This window comes from Oreochromis aureus, linkage group 19 (genome assembly GCF_013358895.1).
Source record: "Oreochromis aureus strain Israel breed Guangdong linkage group 19, ZZ_aureus, whole genome shotgun sequence".
NCBI lineage: Eukaryota > Metazoa > Chordata > Actinopteri > Cichliformes > Cichlidae > Oreochromis > Oreochromis aureus.
The window spans coordinates 6,553,560-6,570,280 of NC_052960.1; the positions used below are offsets into that span (position 1 = coordinate 6,553,560).

Here is a 16,721-nt window from a genome sequence, read left to right on the forward strand (position 1 = left end):
TGTCTTGTTAATGTTGGTAATATCCATACAGTCAGTTTTTTGTTTTAAAAGCCGGGGATCAGACTGTCAAGCCCCTGCCTTCGATTACTCCGTCATCCACAATACACTGGATCCCTACTGTATGGCTCCTTATGCTCACAGGGGGGTCGTCCCAAGTGGCTCATTTGAGCTGGGTTTGGCTGGGCCCAGTGGGGAAGGCCTGACCACCGGCCGGTCACCAACAAGCGCACACCCCTGGTCTGACTCCCTGCTGGAGCTGGGGTGTCTTTCCCCTGCCCAAAGTATCTAGGTGCCTTTTTTTCTCCTGCATGCATCTTTATTCCTTCTGGAATCCCTAGACGAGGTTTTTCAGGTGTATCCAACTGGAAAGAGACCCCTGGACACACACAAGGACACACTAGAGGGATCATGTCTCTCAGCTGACTTAGGAATGTGTTTGTATTCCCCTATCAGAGCTGAGGGTCTGGATGGGGAGGTCTGGAAATCTCTCCCTAGGCTGCCACTGTGACCCAGGCCTTGATAAGCAATAGAAAATGGATATGTGGATGGAGAGTGGTGTATTCATTATGATGATATTTTCCCAGATTGATGTCACACCATAAAAATAACAAAGTGTTGAATAAACAGTAGATATATTTAAAGTTAGCAAACAATATAAGAGGCTTAAAATTACAGTTTGTTGCTATAAAGTTGTTAAAACACAATTACATGTACTTCTGCAGGAAATGCTGTTCTTCTGTTGTGTTGAATCTAAGTCTAAGATTCCTTTTGAAGTTCTTTGGTATTCACTGTCATTTAGGCCTTTGTGTGCACACAAGTGCTTGTCTCAGCATGTTTGTCTGTTTTTTGTTTTAAAATAATTTGATTGTGTTTTGCAGTAAATGAAAAGTCAGCTTCAGTATTCATGTATCATTTATACTCTGCAATGTCATGCTGTCCTGTATTTGCATTTCTTCACTCCCCTCCTCGTGCCTTATCTTTTCAGTGTAGCATTTTTGGCTCTGCCTTTAACGCAGCGCTGCACTGTGTGTCTTCATAGCCTCCTCATTTAAAATTCTCCTCATTTGAAATTCTCTTTATTTCCTCTAATTTGTAAGATTTCATAAACTGCCCTTCTAGGGCTCAAATCAACAAAACCAAATCTTGGTCGACTGAAATCTTACCTTCTCTTCAACCACTTGTTTTACCATCGGTGAGGGTGGGTGATGAAAAGTTCACACTTGACTTTTTGGCCATTTGTTTTAACAAAGTGGAGTCACTCTAGCAACCAGCAAACTAATTGACAGCTGGTGTCAGTTTGTTTGGAGCGGACTCAGAGTACAAGTTCAGTTCATTTAAACACTAATTAAGGTAGTTTTGGCAAGTTCACAGTTTCAACATCGCTGCTTTTTTTTTTCTCTCCCTTTTTCGACGGGTAGATTGTTCGCCCTGCTGCCAGAAGTAATGTGGGCTATTGATGCACCACTTTTCTCCACATGGAAGTAACACTGGCAGCCGAGAATGAGAATTTGGTTGGATAAGAGCATATCAACCGGTCGATCTTGAGACTACAGCCCCGTGTGTTTTGCACAGGGTTTGCACAAATTGGCCTGACATTTGTCCATTTGGAGGGCTGCTTTACATGCAAAGAGCTCCACCTGTGTTGACAAAGTTCCACCTATGTTGTTTTCAGTATAAGTGCTTTTTTTTGGCAATCAGGTTGCTGAGGCACGTCCCTAAACGGATACAGTGTGACACCAGTGCAGATTATTCAGTCAGATTGATGGGTTCCTTAGTTCAGCCAATTTAACCTGTCAGACTAGACAATCTTACTACAATTTCCAGCTGTCAATATGGCTTTTATTTACCAACCTTGCTATCTGATGAATAATGCTCTTGTGTCTCTTTTGTGTGTGTGTGGGTTGAAAGGTTTGTCTCCTTCTGTTAAAAACACACCTGATAATCAAAAAAGTCCATCTGGTCCTCATCAAGACACAGAGGGCGACACCTCAATCGTAAAGACAGGTACTGGAGTTATAGCTGAGCTGGCTTTAATGCACTTCCTATCTGAGAATGTAGTGTGGGAATGTATTTGAGCTTTAGTAGAAGCTGGGGGAATTGTTCAAATCCCGCTTCCTCACCTGTGTCTGATAAGTAGTACACCTTAATACTTGAATCCAGCATCCTAATTCATCTGTGTAAGTGTCTCTTTAAACAAACTGCCCCTTGTGAATTAAAGTGATGCTTTTAATAAACAATTGTGTCTAATGCATAAGCAAGTGCTGCATAAATTCCTCCATACAGTGTCCTCTGTGCATGAAGCATGCACACAGAAGTGGCAGAAACAGCAGCTGTCTTTTATTTTTGTTTTGTTTTTCTCTTTTTTTAAATCAGTGCTGAGACAAACTACCCACGGCTTACAATTGAAAACAACTTTTGGGAAAGGCTGACAAGTTTCTCTCACATTTCGTTCCATGTTTCAATTACTTTGTAGCTGAATCTTCCCTTCTTAAAGCAGTCTGGCACTGATTTAATCAATTAGCTTCCAAGAGTCGGGCACTTAATGAACTAATGGCCTGTGAAGGTCTGCGAAAGTTAAAAGCTTAATGAGGTCCTGCGTCCAAATAGCTTCTTAAGAGCGAAATCGGGCATCCTCGGCTTCCATGTCATTCCCCAGTGTTGGGCGGGGATTAGCATGTTGCCCTTTAGTTGGAGCTTGGTAATGGTACATGCAGCTGCAAAAGACTGAGCTCATTTGATGTGTGCTACCTTAGATTGATGTGACACAGCTGCTTAGTTTTTAGGCAAAAAAAAAAATAATAAAGTTGTAATTGCCAAGATCCTGCTGCTGTAGGCACTGTCACACTTGGAAGAATAAAATGGAAAATGAATAATAGACTGAGCTTCATTATCTCAGTGGCATTAGAGTTACTGATATAGGTCCAAATGGAGGGATGGTGGATTCATTATTAAGAAGAGAGGCACGCATTTGGTGCCGTGTGATTTTTAGATAAGGTGGATAACAATGTAGACAGCTAATGTCCCAGCTAAGGCTAGATGCAACAGTTGATAAGCCATTTTGATATATGAGTAGCGTGTGCGTGGCAGTATGGCTGTCTTGGTGTGAATTAATTATTAATGTGAGCTATTGAGTTTCCTTTGGCATTTCATTTGATTTTTTTTAGGGGTTCCTTCTCTTATTTTCTTGCTTCTGCATTGCACCCACAGGCGTCCTCTCCCGCTCTCTCTCCTCTTCGTCGTCTTCCCTGGACTCTCGACAGGGACCGGGCGCTCGACCCCGTCCGCTGCCCAGGCAACGGCTTCCTGCCAGGCAACGAAGGGAGCGTGTTTCCCCGAGTCCCAGAACAACACCTTCACCAGCCCTCCGCTCTTCTGCTGGCACCACAGCAGTTAATACCGCAGGTCTAATTATCTCATAGTACTGTATTTCATGATTTCCCATCATTAAGCAGAATCAGCAGCGTGAAATTGAGAGAAATGATGATCAAAGCTAACAAATGGTTTTCCTCTTCCTCGCAGGTTTTCGAAGCCGAACCCCCTCAGGTAGCAGCTCCCTGTGTGATGGCTCTGAGGTGCGCCTCGGGGAGAGGGTGCTGGTAGTCGGTCAGAGAACTGGTGTGGTCCAGTTCTATGGAAAAACCAACTTTGCTCCAGGTCAAACACATTTTCTCAAACAAATGTGCTCTACATAAAAGATGGGTTTAGTTTGTATGAAATCAGCTGTAAAAACACAGCTGTTTTGTGAGATCACAGTTCAGCAAAATTATTAAAGGTAGATATCATTTAATACAACATTCATTGTTCATCTTCTAAATTATAAATCTGTTTGTGTCATAATAAATGATAAAGCAGAGCATGATTTACACTGTGGCTTATTTGTAAGTGACAAGTCGCTGAGCATACAGTGTCCTTAGTTTCTCAGTCCAACCCATCCCTGGATGGAGGCGTCAAAGCAGGACTAACCAGTGGATGATGTTATGATGAGTCTATTATTCAGCGTTTGATGCTGGCATTTATCACATCAGCTGCAAAGCACGTTAATCACATTCTGATATTATTAAGAAAAATGTCTTTCTCAGCTTATTAACTCATCAGCTTTATTCAGAAGTTGTAAGATATAAATTAGTGTGAACTTTCCAGCGTAAATGATCAATGTTCTCAATCAATGTTCCTGTGGTGTGAAATACTTTGGCTGTGTCAAAGGTGGCTGGGATGGCTAGGATACGTGCAAAATGTTGTGTGGTGACACTGCCATGACGCGTTAGCTAAAACCATGCCCTGTTTTAAAGAAGCCAAGTCTGCCTTTTTAGGTGGCGCGGTTGAGATGCTCACTTTGTGCATTTAAATGTAATGTCAAGGGTTTTTTTTTCTTTTCTACAAGCGTCTTTATTTGACACGGGTCAAATGCGAAACATCACTGCAGTGACTCCAAAGGATGCCTTATTGAAAATACAAACTAATTAGAAAATGCAAAACTACAATAACTCAGGGTATTGGATATAGATAGGACAGTTCATAAAAGTCTCATTTTTGAGGAATTTCCTTAAAAAAGTACTGTAAGTCAATGGCAGTGGTATTGTGCTTTATGTTGTGCAGCTTTTCTTTTTTGTTCAGGCGACAACAGTAAACATTTCTACACTGGAATCCATGTATATGAATGAATAATAGCATACTGAGGAAAACTTGTGCTTGGATCTTTAAACAAAATAATGGAATTAAGTAGAAAAAAACTTTTTGGGTACATGACACCTTGAATTTGGAAAGAACTCTAACAAAGAAATCTTAAAAGCCTTAAATATTAATGATCCTTTTAATAAACCATGCCTGTCCTCACTTTGCTGTTTTCAGGGCAGTCATAAAGAATTAAAGTTACCACAGTTTTCTTTTGTTTAATGTGCCTGTCGTGCATAGAAGTGATATTGTGGTATTTTTAGTGAGTAGTTTGGGTTACACTCATTGAAACGCAACCAAAGAAAGGACAAGAGTTAGCTGTAAACCTAACATGATGGATAAAAGACCACCTGTTCAAAAATTAAAACCAGAGCTTTTGGGTTTCACAGTGAAATAACATGAATAAATGAACCCAATCAAGAAGGAGCAGTTTTGTCTTGAATTGCTGAACTTTGGGGAACTTTTGAGAACTCATTCTCTGCAGATGACTCACACGGACAAAGATAAAGATAAAGTGAAGCTCTGTTATGCTCTTGTCTTTCACCTTGGATGAACTCTGCTGCATTCTCATTCCCAAGTTATTGCTGAGGGAATGCTTGAGTTCAACTGAAGATACTTGTCGAAAAAAAATTAGATTTGAAGAAGCTGTTGCTGAGCAAAAAGCCATTGAAACCCAAACAGAAAACAGCTCACAGTATTCATTAATATTTAGGTAGTAGTTCTGCCCCAGCACTAGTCATGTATGAATAAATAGTAATGTATCTCACAGCACCGAGGATCACGTTTGAAGGGATTTCAGTCTTAAGTTTCCTTTGATACTCTTAAATCAGTGTTAGCGATGCTCTGTTATCTCCCTGCACTGAGCGCTGCGCTTCCATACTAAAAGCAAGAGCAGCTGCTCCTGCTGGAAACTTCACAGCAGATTCACTTATTTTTAGCATTCTAGTTATACCTTCATCTGGCACTTGCGAGGTGTCTTAAAGCCCTCGTAAAGAGAAAGGAGAAACATTGTCTGAACTTTCTGGCTCACATTGAGGAGTTGCATCATTTTACAGGACAGTGATTGAACGTTTAAGAGCTAAAAAGTTATTTATTTAGGAGCTGCCTGAGATGGAAGTGAAATATCGCCTCTGCCGAATGTCCTAATTTAGGGCAAACTCTCCTATTTAGAGTTTTCCAATATATCGTAAGCATGAACTGACATGTGAATGTCTCTGTGAAGTAAATCCCCCTCCAACACTCTCTAGTTTATTTACTGTGGATGCATTAACCATGTCAGTGGTTCCCAATTGGTGTACCGTGAGGTAGGTGTAGTGATTTTGTGTCAGTTAAATGTTATTATCATTATAGCTATTAAAATGAAATAACGAAATCTTATTTTATCACATTTGTACATGTCAGATATCCCCATTAAGAGCGAGGAAGATGGATTTGTGTGGAGATAAAATCACATAAAACCAGGAGGAATTACTGTAAAGCTCCCTGTTTTATGGCGTCAGCTGAGCCAAGAATGCCACTGGCCAGTAGACTGATGTTGGGATGAGTTAAATAATGTTAATGAGCAAATTAAAGAAACATTTGGAAACCAAATATCCTTCTTGGAGAAACTTTGGCTACTGTAAAGCACTGTATTTGAACCACAGGAAGCAAGAACATTTGATTTTTAGGAAAGCATCTGTAACAGGAGCCGAGTAACCAACTCCAGCAGGAGCAGGCTCAGGGGCACCCAGAGAGAGAACCTTACATCAGGGGACAGGGATGATAGCAGCGCACCATAACATTAGAGCAGTTGTTGGGATCTTTTTCAATCATTCAGTCATTTTTTAAAAAGTGGTTTGGTGTGGCCAGTGGAACGCAGTCTAAAATGATGTTTTTATTTGTAAGGTGCTTTGCTCATTTATTAATATGCCTGTTGACGGTGTTGATTTCCGGTCTCTCTGTGCAGGACTCTGGTTGGGCATCGAACTGGACAAGCCGAGCGGTAAAAATGATGGGTCAGTGGGAGGAGTGAGATACTTCACCTGTCCACCAAAACATGGAGTCTTTGCTCCTCCGTCTCGCGTTCAGAGGTGAGTCCGGAATCTTTAAGGTAGCTTTTCTTCTTAAGATTAACCGTCCCTTTTTGGTTTTTGCCAGTGGTCACGCACAGGACTAAAAACAGATTTGTCAAAGAAGAATGTTTTCTAAATGATTAAAAACTTGAGAGCGGATTTGATGGTATGAATTTGACAATAGGCCCCAGAAACCCAGAGGTTGCATTTCATTGCTTTCATCAATACATTTGATGGCACTAATGAGCTCCTTTGACAGTATCATTTGTGTAAGTACTGACATATTTGATTTTGCCCTCTGTGCAGCTAACAGGGCTTCTCTGAACTGGTGATTAACTCGAGTCTGAGTCGTCAAACGCGAAGCCCAAGGCCCTCTCCCTGCATGACTTCTCTGTTTAATGTTTCACCTAGTAATGAGCCAGATGCCATCATCGCTGCTTTTAAATATTGATTATGGATAATGGATATGTAAAGGTGGTTATATTTACCCACCAGTTTGTTGAATGTACAAATGAGACATCGCTTTAAAATGCTGCATTTATTTAAATGTGAGGCAGGTTTTATTAGTGATGCCTTCTGACGCTAAATTCATATTTTACAGCTGAGTGGAACAAACGGAGATCATGAGTTATTTCTAAGTCATATTTAAGAATGCTGCTAAAGTGAAAATGGCCATATTGTCTGAATGTAGTTGTGGTTTAGTACACTGCTTGTGTGATACTGTCGGATAAGCAGCGTGACATGTTTAATCTTCACTTCAAAGTCAGTTGTTTTGTGACTGCATGGTTTTATCCTAATGTTTGATGAGCTTTTGGAGTTGTTTGTTCTCGTACACTTTGTTCCATAACTTAATGGAACAAAGTGTGGGATTGCTGTTCAAATGATCTCACCCATCAGCTATCTCTCTGCACTGTGGGGATGGGAAAGAAAAGTTTTTATGTTTTAACTTTAAATATTTGGCAGAGACAGAGAGCGTAAAAGATAAAACTCAGTTTTACAGATGGGAGTCAAAACTGCTGTAAACTGTCTTAATTTAGATTCTCAGCTTATCTTTATTTATAAAAATTACTTTTTACAAATAACTTTTACACACAGAAAACAGGATAAAGGTCAATTATGAAAAAAAATGGTTGATGTTGAAATTATGAATATTTATTAGGCATGTATTGAGTGAGTTTGGGCTTCAAGGAGGGAGCGGCAAAGACTGCAGAATCTATCACTGTGTTGATATTTCCTATGATGTGATAATGAATGGCTTTTTGGCAGCAAGGCCACTATAACTCCAACTGAGTTGGTTTTTTTCTCTCTTTTTTCATATGAAAGTAAGTCTGCTGTATCTAAAAATATTGATTCCATGGTTACTTTTTGTTTTACGAGGATCATACACCACAGTCTCATTGGTTGAAGTCCTCTGCTTTTTGTTGCTGAGCTGTCTTTTAATACTATATTATAATCTCCTCCCAGACCTGGATTAGGGTATCAGTGAACTCCTGGACAGTCTGTTATACTATTTATTGATACATGATGTTCCAGAGATTCTTATTGGGATTCAGGACTAGGGAATGTGAGGGCTGGTCAGTGGCTTGAGTCCCTTTATATTCCAGAAACTGCCGACAAGCTCTGAGGATTTCATCGTTAACAGCAGTCGGGGAGCTGTTGGCTAATGTGGAAGTCAATGTGACCATTGATGCCTCCCCAGACCATCACTGACCCAGTGTCAAATGATGATCTTACCATGCAGTCTCTTTCATGTGTGTGAAACATGTGCACAGTGTGAAGCTGCTCTCATCTATGAAAAGAGCAGGGTATTAGTGGTGGATCTGCCAGTTGTGCTGTCTCATAAATGCTATTTGGGCTGCATGGCGTGGGGCACAGTTCCCACTTAAGGATATTGGTTCCTCATGCCATGCTCGTGGAGTCTGAGTGTGACAGTTTGGTCCGAAAACATGCAGGAGTCGACTGCAGGAGGTCAACTTCTAGGGCTTCCTCTGTTCCTCTTCACACTGAGACTGTGCAGTGAGACACAGCAAACTGCCTGGAGCTGGACTATCTGTGCAACCTGAATGAGCTGCAGGTACTGTCTCACACCTGTAGTAACAAGGACACTAAGAAAAATCAATCAGGAAAGATGAGAAGAGGACAATGGTCTGTAGTCACCACCTGCACAGCCCTTCCTTTTTGGGCTATTGTCCTGTTGTTGCCTCTGCAGTCGCTTCTGTTTGCACCAAAGCAGGTGAAATTGATTCATTATGGGTTACGCTAACTGGACAGACTGATTTCCCTGAAGTACAACTGACTTTGTGTTGTATTGTGATGATCAAGTGTTCCCTTAGTTTGTTTTGAGCAGTGATATATCTGGATCAACACATGCTCTAAAGGAAAGGAGTGCCCTGAGTTTATAATACGAGACAAAATGAGAGCATCCTTGTAAAAACAGAATATCGCACAATAATTGTTTCCTGAATCATCTTGGGAATCGTTAGGGGAAAAAGTTTAATTATCCCCTCCTCCCTCCTCAGAGTGTAAGTGTGTGTAAGGGAAAAATGTAAAGCCTTTTGTGGAGCTGCTGTTGTTAAAAGGCAGCATATAAGTACAGTGGAGTGCAGAACAAAGGCAAATTCCACTGGAGGCCTAATTATTATACACAAGATATGCTGCCTGGCATACATACGCACAAGCCACTGAGTTATTCACTGCATGCATTGTTTTGTGTTTACTTCTTTTTTTTTTTTGCAAATTGATTAAAAGCTGTTGACCTTTTTATCGGATGGCTCATTAATAGCACAGTGTGTCAAGTGTATTATGTGTGTCATAACTTGATAAAAGCCATTACACCATAAAAAGCAGCTGGCATTGAAAATACTAAACATATTTATTGTAAAGGAGCAGTGATTTACCGGAACTCATGGACTGGTGATTAAATTAACACATTTAACCTTTCTTTCTGGGAGTAAATGCCACTTATGCTTCATCTCTATGTAGATCTACCAATCAGAATTTGTTGCTTTTTTTTTTCTTTTTTTGCTTATTTCTTCCATTTAAAAGCTGTTTTTTTTTTTTCAGGGGGGATTTCAGCTGCTGTTTTTTTTTTTTCCTTGTCATCCTTTATTCATTTTTTTTTCCTTTACTTTTTCCCCCCTAATTAACTCGGGGGTACAAAGTGTGCTCAGCTGAGCACATGCTTTCCTGCTGTCAAATCAAGAATATCACTTTGTCTCCATCCAGGAAGTTGCTTCTCCTCCTCCTTTCTTTTTCCTGTCAGCAGCTATCACAATCTATTAGGAAGAAACTCCTCTCCCCCCCCCACTCCCATTTTCCTGTTTTGCTCATGTGCCGTTTGGCACACTAATGTTTAATAGCTTCCAAAATTTGAATGCCTTTATAAATGTTATTATGAATGTTATTATATAGTTGCTTAAGACAATCTTAATGAGCAAGGTAGTGTATCAGGCCAGGCAGCCAAAGCCTGTTTTCTTTCCCCATTCAAGTTGTTTTCACAGAGATGCCCATTAAAAGCACGCCCAGTAAACCTAATATGTGCTTACATATGAATATTTCCAGTTAGAACCTGATTTTTTTTTTTTTTTTAAATTTGATGTAATTTATACACTGTTACAGTCGTGTATGCCCACAATAAATATTGCCAAGTTTCAAATAATGAGGTCAGCATGTACAAGTAAACCCTAATTAGCCAAGTGTCTTGGATCTGTCTGATGGCAACGAGAGCGAATATGCTTTTATACTAATTTCAGACACAAAAAGCTCCACCAGTCCTTCAAGAAACAATTTTTACCACTTTTCTCTGTGTGGTTATATTGAAATCAGTATCTAAATGAATGTGGAGGAAGCCTCATCATTTTTCTTTGGCCACAGGGATATAAAAAACACATTTATGGAATCACCACTCAAATCTGATTTAAAAACAGTTCAGAAGTTTGGTGACTTTCTCCCCAAAAAAGGTTAAAAAACCATTTTCCCACCTGTAAGTTATACTTCTTCTACACACAAACAGTGTCAGCCAAGTGAGTTTTACACTTGTCTATAGATTTACAAGGAGCAGCAGTAGAAGTACAACATATGGACAGGTGTTTAAAATGAAGCACCTAGCCATACAGTCTGCCTTTCTAAACATTTGTGAAAGAAAAGTTCGTCCTAAAGAGCTCGCTGAATTTGAGCAACAATTCCGTTTGTGAAATTTCTTCCCTACTAGGTGTTCCAAAAAAATAGTAACACTGCAAAATGGAAGTGTTAAGGAAGCACAACAACTGAGCCCTGAAGTGTTGGACAACATAAAATTACAGAGTTGGGTTGCAGAGTGTCGAGGTGCATATTAGCTGCAGAGCTCCAAACATCCTCTGGCATTAACATCAGCACCAAAGCTGGGATGTGGGAGCTTCATGCCATGGCTTTCCATGTAGCTGTAATGTATCAGCACTCAGTACTTTTGTCCACGCAGCGTATAAATGCTTGCCACCACACAGCTGAAACTCTACCATCTGTGTCAGTGCAAGAACATGGTTGCTAATTTGTTTCTGTTTCCGGATCTAGATTGTCTCTTTGTGTGCTTTAGTGTTTCTGAATGATCACATCATTTAGTTTTCTGTCACTGGCTCTGTTTATGAGGGACAGAAAGTGGGCTTTAAAAGGATAGTGCCCTCAAAGGGAGAAGAGCTAAAACAGCATGTTTTAGACGGTGAATGAGCTCTGGGGGAAGGGGGCTACATCAAGCATCACTGCAAGATAAATAAGGAATGTTTTAAACTGTGAATCACGCAATGCTACTTTAGTAGGGTCCAAGAATAAAATTAAGGAGCTGGAAACGAGCAAATTGGGGCCCATTTAATGAAAATTGTTTTTATAAACTCGAAAGGTTGTGTCATTCTGGGAAAAATCAGTTGCCTGCTTCTTTTTGCAGAATCCATGGATCTGTTGATTGCCTTTCAGAGCTCACTTCCTCGCGCCTCAGTCATCCTCTAAGTGGTAAGAATTCTGCCTTCATTACAACCTTTGAACTACGCGAAATGTGACTTTGCATTTATTATTCTGTGTGTTTGTGTTGAAGCAATTGACTCCTGTTTTTGCCGTGCAGGGACAATTCGTCGCAGTTTCAGCACATCATCGGCCATCGCCACTCCGAAGGAGACGAACAGAAGAAGCCCCGTTACCAGGTGTGTCTGTCTTTCATGCATATTCCTCGCATTATTCCCTCCCCAAGCTTTCCAGCTTTATCCTAATCCCCTGCAGTAATGACTGAATCAATACTGATAAGGAGTAGTGGTATTAGTCAGCAAAAGGTTCTTTTAAATGGCCATTGCATGATTGTGGTTATAATGAGCAAGAGCAGGAAATTGAAGATCAATCCCTCAAACACCAAGCTCCCATGAATCTCCTGTTTGGTTATGATTTATTCTGTCACACTGCCTGACTTTTCTCATAAATCTTTCTTACTGTATTTTTTTGCTCTGTTTCCACAAACAAACAAAACAAAAAAAATAAAACAAAATAGGAGTCGTTCCAATCCTCACCGCCGGCGCTGGAGCACCCTCAGTGGGGGCAGTGGAAGTATTCCTGGAAGCACCGCAGGCTCAAGTCCCTCTCCAAGCTCTGATGGACAGGTCCACCTCCACGTGGGCATGCAGGTCCTGCTGAGCAGCGCCAATGAGATGGCAATCATCCGTTACCTGGGCACAGCAGACTTTGCCCCAGGCCTTTGGCTGGGTCTGGAGCTCCGAAGCCCCAAGGGCAAGAATGACGGCTCAGTGGGCGGCCGTCGCTACTTCAGCTGTCGGCCCGGCCACGGTGTGCTGGTCCGCCCCAGCCGTGTCACTTATCGTGGCATCAATGGTTCACGCTTGGTGAATGAAACCAGCTGAGGTCTGTAGGACGCTTTCTGTTTATGATCCGCTCAAAGCAAAAAATTTGGGGTGTAAACTTCTCCATCATTGCATTGTGCTCAATAATGTTTTCAGTCATGTGCTGTTGTAACAGGAATAAAACCAGTTAGTAAGTACGTATTTTTTAGGAATTATAGGGGACTTGAAAGCACTTTAAAAAGTTAACTTTAAATTCTAAATAGAATTTGTTTGGCAAAATGGGTAGGTGGGTGAGGGGGTCTTAATAAGACATTAAACACTGCACTACTTTAAATGTGATTGCACTGACAAACATTACTATGATAGATTAGAATAGGATAAAGTGGATGTTACGCATGTCCACGAGTGAAAACGTTTTCTATACCCAAAGCTAATTTTGATCACATCAAATGAGATTTTTATCAGATAATTTAAGTGGTAACAGAGTCCACTGTCTAACCAAAAGAGTGCATGCGTTTGTGTGTGTATGTGCGCATGTTAATTAAGAGCACTTTGAAACAAGAGAGAATGATTGATTTTTACCACGGTCGCTATATGGCTTACAGATAATTGGCGGATACCAATTCTAAACTGAATATTCACTTTATGAATCAATGAGAATTAAAAAAGAGATTTAATTAAGCTCAGACCTCCATCAACCTCTGTTAAAATACAGCTGCATCAACAGGAACTGTTTCCTCCTGTGTGCATCAGTGTCCCCCTCAGACTGTCTATTAATTTGACACAGACAAATGATGGTTGTGTTGTGCTATGGCACAGCAAAAATCTATACCCATTTGACTGTGATTCCATTATGGTTGGCATCATACTGATAACACTTCTAAAGAAGTGATGGTATTTGGATAGAATATGACATGGAATCAGAAGCTGAGTGTTCTCTTAAAAAGTGCATTAACTGCAGATGGGAACACACGAGATGAGTGAAAAGCAGATTTTAAAGAGACCTTTCACAATGAAATTTTATGTATGGTTGCTCTGGACTGTAGTGCTATTTATTCATCGTCGATGTTTCTTTAATGCTTGTTGGCCAGTTTCACAGATAATGGCTATAAAAGTGTCTCTTAAATAGGATGGAAGTAGATGGGACTTGCCCTGTGATGCTTAAAATGCCAAATAATGTACATCTGAAAAATGCTGTTTCCAGAAATCATTCCAGAAACTGTACAGTAAGAGTCGTTCATTCACCTGTTACTAAAGGCTCCTATCTGTGACAGGATGTAAACATTAATAGTGCCCTCATTAGTTAAGCCTGTAATGTTGGCTATCTGCATGCTTTCAGTGATTGGCAAATGTAGAGAAAGCATAAAGTACAGCCTGGGATGACGGCGGCTGACTCTGTATATCTATTCCTCCACATAGATATACTGCGAGTGTTTCAAATTATTCATGATGATTTGTAAGACCGTGCAGTGATACACGCATAGTAAATATTATCCCAGCCTTTTCTTTGTTCGGGGATGTAGATCTGTACTGCAAAGACACTGAGGTTTGAGTTGGAAATGCGTAATTAAAAGTGGTCTCGGATGCTGCCCAACTAATGGAAGAGAATAAGAGTTAATAATATTCATGAAACTGACCAGGTGTTTGCTCGTAATTATTACTGAGTGTTCGTATTTTCTTCTTTAGTGATGCAGAAAAATACTGTCACGAACAGTGTGCCTCGAGTCCATAATTATAGCATAATGTGGTATGCTGCCTCATTGACCTGTGCAGCGAAGCACATCCGACACTTGGTAAGATTTAGGCTAATTTAAAAGTTGGCTCATTTTTTTTTAAGTGGATTGTTTTATTTAAATACACTTAATAATAACCTCCAAAACAAAATGACTTGTTTTCTAAATCAGGTTGCTTTTGCTGCGAAATAGCCTAATATGAAAAAAAACCTGCCATTCTGACAAATTCGAGTAGCTTAATATGATTCAGCACCAATGTGCGGACAAGTACCTGCTTTTTGTTTTTGTTTGTCAGTGTGGCTCTTCAGGAGAAAATATTCAGAAGGAGAAAAACAAAATCCTTCATGAAACGACTCGCAACAAGATTTGTGAATGTTTTTGACTGAAAGGATATGCTTTCTGGAAAATGATGCTGCAGATGCTTTTAATATTAATTCCGTTGTGTTTAAGAGAAGGTGGACATTTCCAAAAGAGAGACATGCAGAAATGGCAAAAATATCACTACAGGCCACAGGAAAGTGTACCTTTCTGTTCTCTCCTTCTCCTCAGCATTGTCTAGACTGGTTTTAGCTCCACTGTGACAGATTCACATCTTTTATCCGTCGGAGGGAGCATTAAATCTGTCAGAGCTGTCACACTTTCAATTTGCATTATAACCCGAATGGGAAAAGCTCATTGTGATTCTATACTTTGAGCTGACTCCTATCATTTTTGAACTGTGTAATCTGCTAATGCCAGGTGTTAAATCTGTGAGATTTAAAGAGTGTTAGCAAGTGATCTAAAAGCCCTCTTGAATGTTCCCAGCTTTGGTATCTAACAGTAAAATATGATATCATTGCATTTGTGGAGTGATGAATGGAGCGTAATTGTATTTGATGCTTAATTAAAGCAGTGTGACACAGGAAATATGCAATCATCCAGAAGCTTCAAGCACAGAGTTTACTATCTGATTAGAGCCGTGTGAGCAGAGGAGTCAGCGGAGAACAAGCCATTGATTGTGCATGTTGAAAAACAGGCCCAGTATTCAGTAAAACGCTCATGTACCATCCAATTAGGGCGTGTATGCCACAGCAGCAGTTGTTGAATCACCAGTGGCCTTCTCTCATTGATCTGTCTGGTCAGGCCCCCTCGTGATTGAGGAGCAGTGGTGGGTAGACACAAAGTTGTCTGAAATACCCACCACGGTGGAAAATATTCCCACTGAAACATTTTCAGCGCTTACAAAAAGCTTCTCATTTACATTAAGACCACTGCTGTGGTGATTCCCGCAACATTTCAGATCTCATCTTCAGACTGTGGGTGTTTTCTTTTACTCAGTTCCCTCTACAAATGTATTTGAAGTGTGTGGCTGTGTGACACAGGGATTTGTTCTGATGCATTTACATGTTGTGGGTAAAAAAACAAAACAACAAAAGTATTTGTAAAAATAAATAAAAGTTTCCCATTTGACCTCTTATCTCGTTCCTCTTCTGCTCTTTGCTTTTATTGAGTGTGTTTGCCTGAAGTTCTCAGATTGTTCACAAAGAGCTGTCTTTAGGGACCCAAAAAATGAAACGGCACAAGCACTTTGAAATGGTTACACGTCTGTTCACTTACCATCCGATTCCACCGGGGCTCATCTCCGTCAAAGCTGAAAAAGCCTGGTGTGGAGTGGCATTGTTTGCCAGCCTGGGCACACAAATTCAGCTTTGAATGGGAGTGACGTGCGCTATTATACTGTGATTGTGGAACAAATAGATGTTTGAATGGTTGCATGAAATTGTTTTCAGTGCTTATTGTTGCTTATTTTTATAGTCCACACACAACAGAGGGGGGAAAAAAAGGGCAAGGGAGAGGATCCAGTGAAGCAGCGTCTGCCTGTCCAAACCACTGACCGAGTGATGGTTTCAAAGGTGAGAATGAAACGAAACACGCAGCCATTGTAACTAAATAAATAAATAAATATAGGCGAGTGGTATTGTCAGACATAAAAAAAAATTACAAACTGAGTGCCAGGAGCCTACTTTAGGAAAAAATGGCACGTTTCAAATTCAGTTGTTTGTATTTATTTGGACAAGCGTCTTCTATTGTGGAACGCCCATCGTGACAAACGATCCCCTGATGACTTAATCTAATATTTATCTCACGCTAATTTAAAAGTAATCATCGTTGTGTCTGATTTGAGGGAAATGGAGAAGTTGTCAGGTGGGGAATGAACAGTGTGCTTAAACTCTTGTGCTTAAGACTTAGGTTTAAGTGGGAGAATAAGGGCATTTTTATCTTATTTAATGTCCATGAAAATGAATTGGTGGATGCAATTTTAACACATTGAATAGTTATTTTTATCTGAAACATTGTGATGCTTTGGAATCAAAAAAATGTTTTTAAGTTTGGTAAGGTTAATGGAAAGTTTTTTTTGCATTGAACCACGAATGACAGAACTTGAGTTGCAAGATTACCTCTGCAGATGCAGA

General features: G+C 40.3%; 1 protein-coding gene across 5 annotated transcripts in view; it reads left to right on the top strand.

Annotated features, from left to right (window-relative positions):
• LOC116333991 (CAP-Gly domain-containing linker protein 4) overlaps positions 1-15,712 on the top strand; it is a 48,686-nt gene extending 32,974 nt beyond the window's left edge. For 4 of the 5 annotated variants that reach the window (XM_039603231.1, XM_039603232.1, XM_039603230.1 and 1 more), the window contains 7 exons: positions 1,909-2,004; positions 3,208-3,402; positions 3,520-3,654; positions 6,617-6,740; positions 11,638-11,702; positions 11,812-11,890; positions 12,229-15,712. In XM_039603231.1, the coding sequence (XP_039459165.1) occupies positions 1,909-2,004; positions 3,208-3,402; positions 3,520-3,654; positions 6,617-6,740; positions 11,638-11,702; positions 11,812-11,890; positions 12,229-12,595 (1,061 nt within the window). In that variant the 3' untranslated portion in view covers positions 12,596-15,712. The remainder of the gene's footprint in view (positions 1-1,908; positions 2,005-3,207; positions 3,403-3,519; positions 3,655-6,616; positions 6,741-11,637; positions 11,703-11,811; positions 11,891-12,228) is intronic. The other variant, XM_039603234.1, reaches the window with a different exon arrangement.
• Positions 15,713-16,721: the final 1,009 nt, after the last annotated feature.